This window comes from Terrapene carolina, unplaced genomic scaffold (genome assembly GCF_002925995.2).
Source record: "Terrapene carolina triunguis isolate 2854851 unplaced genomic scaffold, T_m_triunguis-2.0 Scaffold42763, whole genome shotgun sequence".
NCBI lineage: Eukaryota > Metazoa > Chordata > Testudines > Emydidae > Terrapene > Terrapene triunguis.
The window spans coordinates 1-2,374 of NW_020707114.1; the positions used below are offsets into that span (position 1 = coordinate 1).

The 2,374-nt window shown below is 48.9% G+C and overlaps 1 protein-coding gene across 1 annotated transcript; it reads right to left on the minus strand.

Annotated features, from left to right (window-relative positions):
• Positions 1-6: 6 nt before the first annotated feature.
• On the minus strand, positions 7-1,969 carry LOC113405560 (GDNF family receptor alpha-1-like). The gene is made up of 3 exons (XM_026646775.2): positions 1,840-1,969; positions 490-620; positions 7-160 (listed from the first exon to the last, which is right to left on the minus strand). The coding sequence occupies exons 1-3, from the start codon at positions 1,964-1,966 to the stop codon at positions 23-25; spliced, it is 396 nt and encodes a 131-aa protein (XP_026502560.1). The 5' UTR covers positions 1,967-1,969; the 3' UTR covers positions 7-22.
• Positions 1,970-2,374: the final 405 nt, after the last annotated feature.

The window sequence follows — 2,374 nt, forward strand, 5'->3', positions numbered from 1 at the left end:
GACAAATGCCCGTTGTGTCAAGTTAAGGTGGGCTGAGCAGGAGCAACGCTAGCAGCAGGGCCATTGGGGGCCAGGAAACCCCAGCTCCAGCATACACAGAGGAGGCCATGGGCATGCTGTTGTACTCAGAGATGTCTGGCCATGGCTTTGTCTTGGTGACCTGGGAAGGGAAAGGGAGAAATTAATTCAAATTGGATCGAGTTCACTCCGGCCCCTGGCTGCAGGATCTCCCATTCTGAGATTAGCACTGAGGATTTGGGAACCTACCATGCCAAGTAACATGGCTCTCGCCCCTACACACTGGCCCCTCTGCTAACCTATGGGACAGAGCAACTAGAATAGTGATGGGGAGAGGATACTTTTCTGAGGCTCTGATACATGCACAGCTCCCTCCTTCAGGTGCCCAGAGCTGCTTGTTTCTCTGATGCTAGTTACTTTCTCTATGCCACTTTACTGGCTGCTTTGTGAAGGTAGTAAAGGAAACCATACCTGGCACATTTCTGAAGCAAGAGAAGTGTTGGTGCTGTCCCCCTGGAAGCTCAGGGAAGGCATGTAAAACAATCCTTCCTGCCCCTCCAGAGTTGCCTGGCTCAGATGCATCTGAGACTGAATTGTATTTTCTGCAGGTAGAAGTCAAACAAACATCTAAGAAGGTGCTTTCCTCATTCGCTCACCTTGGAATATAGCCCTCCCCTGACAGGCTATGTTGGGAAGCTCACATGTTGGGGCTTGTAAGGGTGATTTTGCTTTGGGGAGTGTAAATACTGTATGCAGTGGCATATTACTGTGTGGGGTGTATGTGTGGCTGGATAAAGTACTACAGAACAGATGCAGGGACCAATCTCGCATGGTATCTGGGGTGCAGTGGATTGGTCTGAATGGGGTTTTTCCCCTCTACTTTCTGTCATCCTATGGGGGTATATCAGAGTTAGGGTGTGTCTGAGGTGGGCAGTGTGAGTGGGCTGAGCTGTTCTATTGGTGTGAGATTTCTCTATATAGTAGCTATAGCTCAGTGGTAGAGCGCATGCTTTGCATGTATGAGGCCATGAATTCAATACATAGAAAATACATTAATATTAAACAATTATATAGTGATGCTGGTTTCTTTATTTGATGCCCTTTGGAAGCTTTTACAGTCATAAAATATTTAAATCTTAATAAAGCCCATTGCTGGGATGCCAGAGATGGATAAAGGGAATAGGGGCTCTGGACACAGCTACCACTCACAGCTGGGTTTTACCCAATCTCAGCCAGCAGGATTTGAGAGCTATTGCTGAGCTGCTGGCCCAGTGATATGGTCCATGCCAAGCTGTGATGGGTCAAATTACTATTTATTTTTTGAGCACCCAGGACTGTACTAAGTGTCTCACAGAGACACGTGGAATCCCAGGCTCTGTCCAGCAAATGAGGGTCAGAGGTAAGGGAAGGTGAGGAAGGACAAGATGATGGCAGTGAGATCATGTGGTTATTCAGTAAGCCATGGATATAGTGTGATGCTGGTTTTCTCTCTTAACCTCTCCTACCCCCTCACTTATTATAGGTGAGACTGCAGAAGTGAGTCTCTGGGAGGGGCTGAATGTGGCTAGAGAAATGACTTTGTGAACAGATCTGGGGATAAGGTGTAATGTGGAAGAAAGTTCAGAGATGCCTGTAAGAGCAGAGAAAGGGAGTATCTAGGCTGACGCTAGTGATGGAATAGAGAGGGTAGGGAAATGCCAAAGGAGAGCAGGTTGGAGCTGTAGGCAGGAGCTGTGTGATGTAGGACCTGGAAAGCAACAAGAGGTTTGAACTTAATTATGCTGAATCTGTGTCCCAAGTTGCTTGTTGTATAGCACTTACTGAGGCATTTGTTGCTAATGAACATGCTGCGTATCTGGTCACACTCCTCCTGCTGGTTGCCACTGTTCTCACAGGTACACCACAGCGAAACCTCCGTGCTGGAGTTACCAACATAGTTTGGTGTCATGGCTGTACCTGTCCCCAGTCCCCAAGAAATGAGAATCAGGATTTGTTTGTATGAAAGCATTCAGGTGGGCTGGGTACAGTGACCCTCTGAGCCAGTGAGTACCAGCCACTGCCTCTGACCAGGGCATCACACCATGGCCTTCACACTCATGCTCTGTGCCTCTAGAGTCCCCTGGACACGCTGCAGGCTAGGGAGGCCCATTCTCTGGGCAGTTTCTATGTACTGTAGCTAAATGATGTTTGCATGTATTACTTTCAATGCATCACAAATTATCATTAAACATAAATGTGCCGAGGCACATCTGCCCAGGGAGGAGCTGGGAGGCAGGGAGTCCTCTGCGCCGAGGCGCGTGCTGTCTGGAGGGCAGGGAGCCCTCTGCGCCGAGGCGCGTGCAGTCTGGGGGGCAGG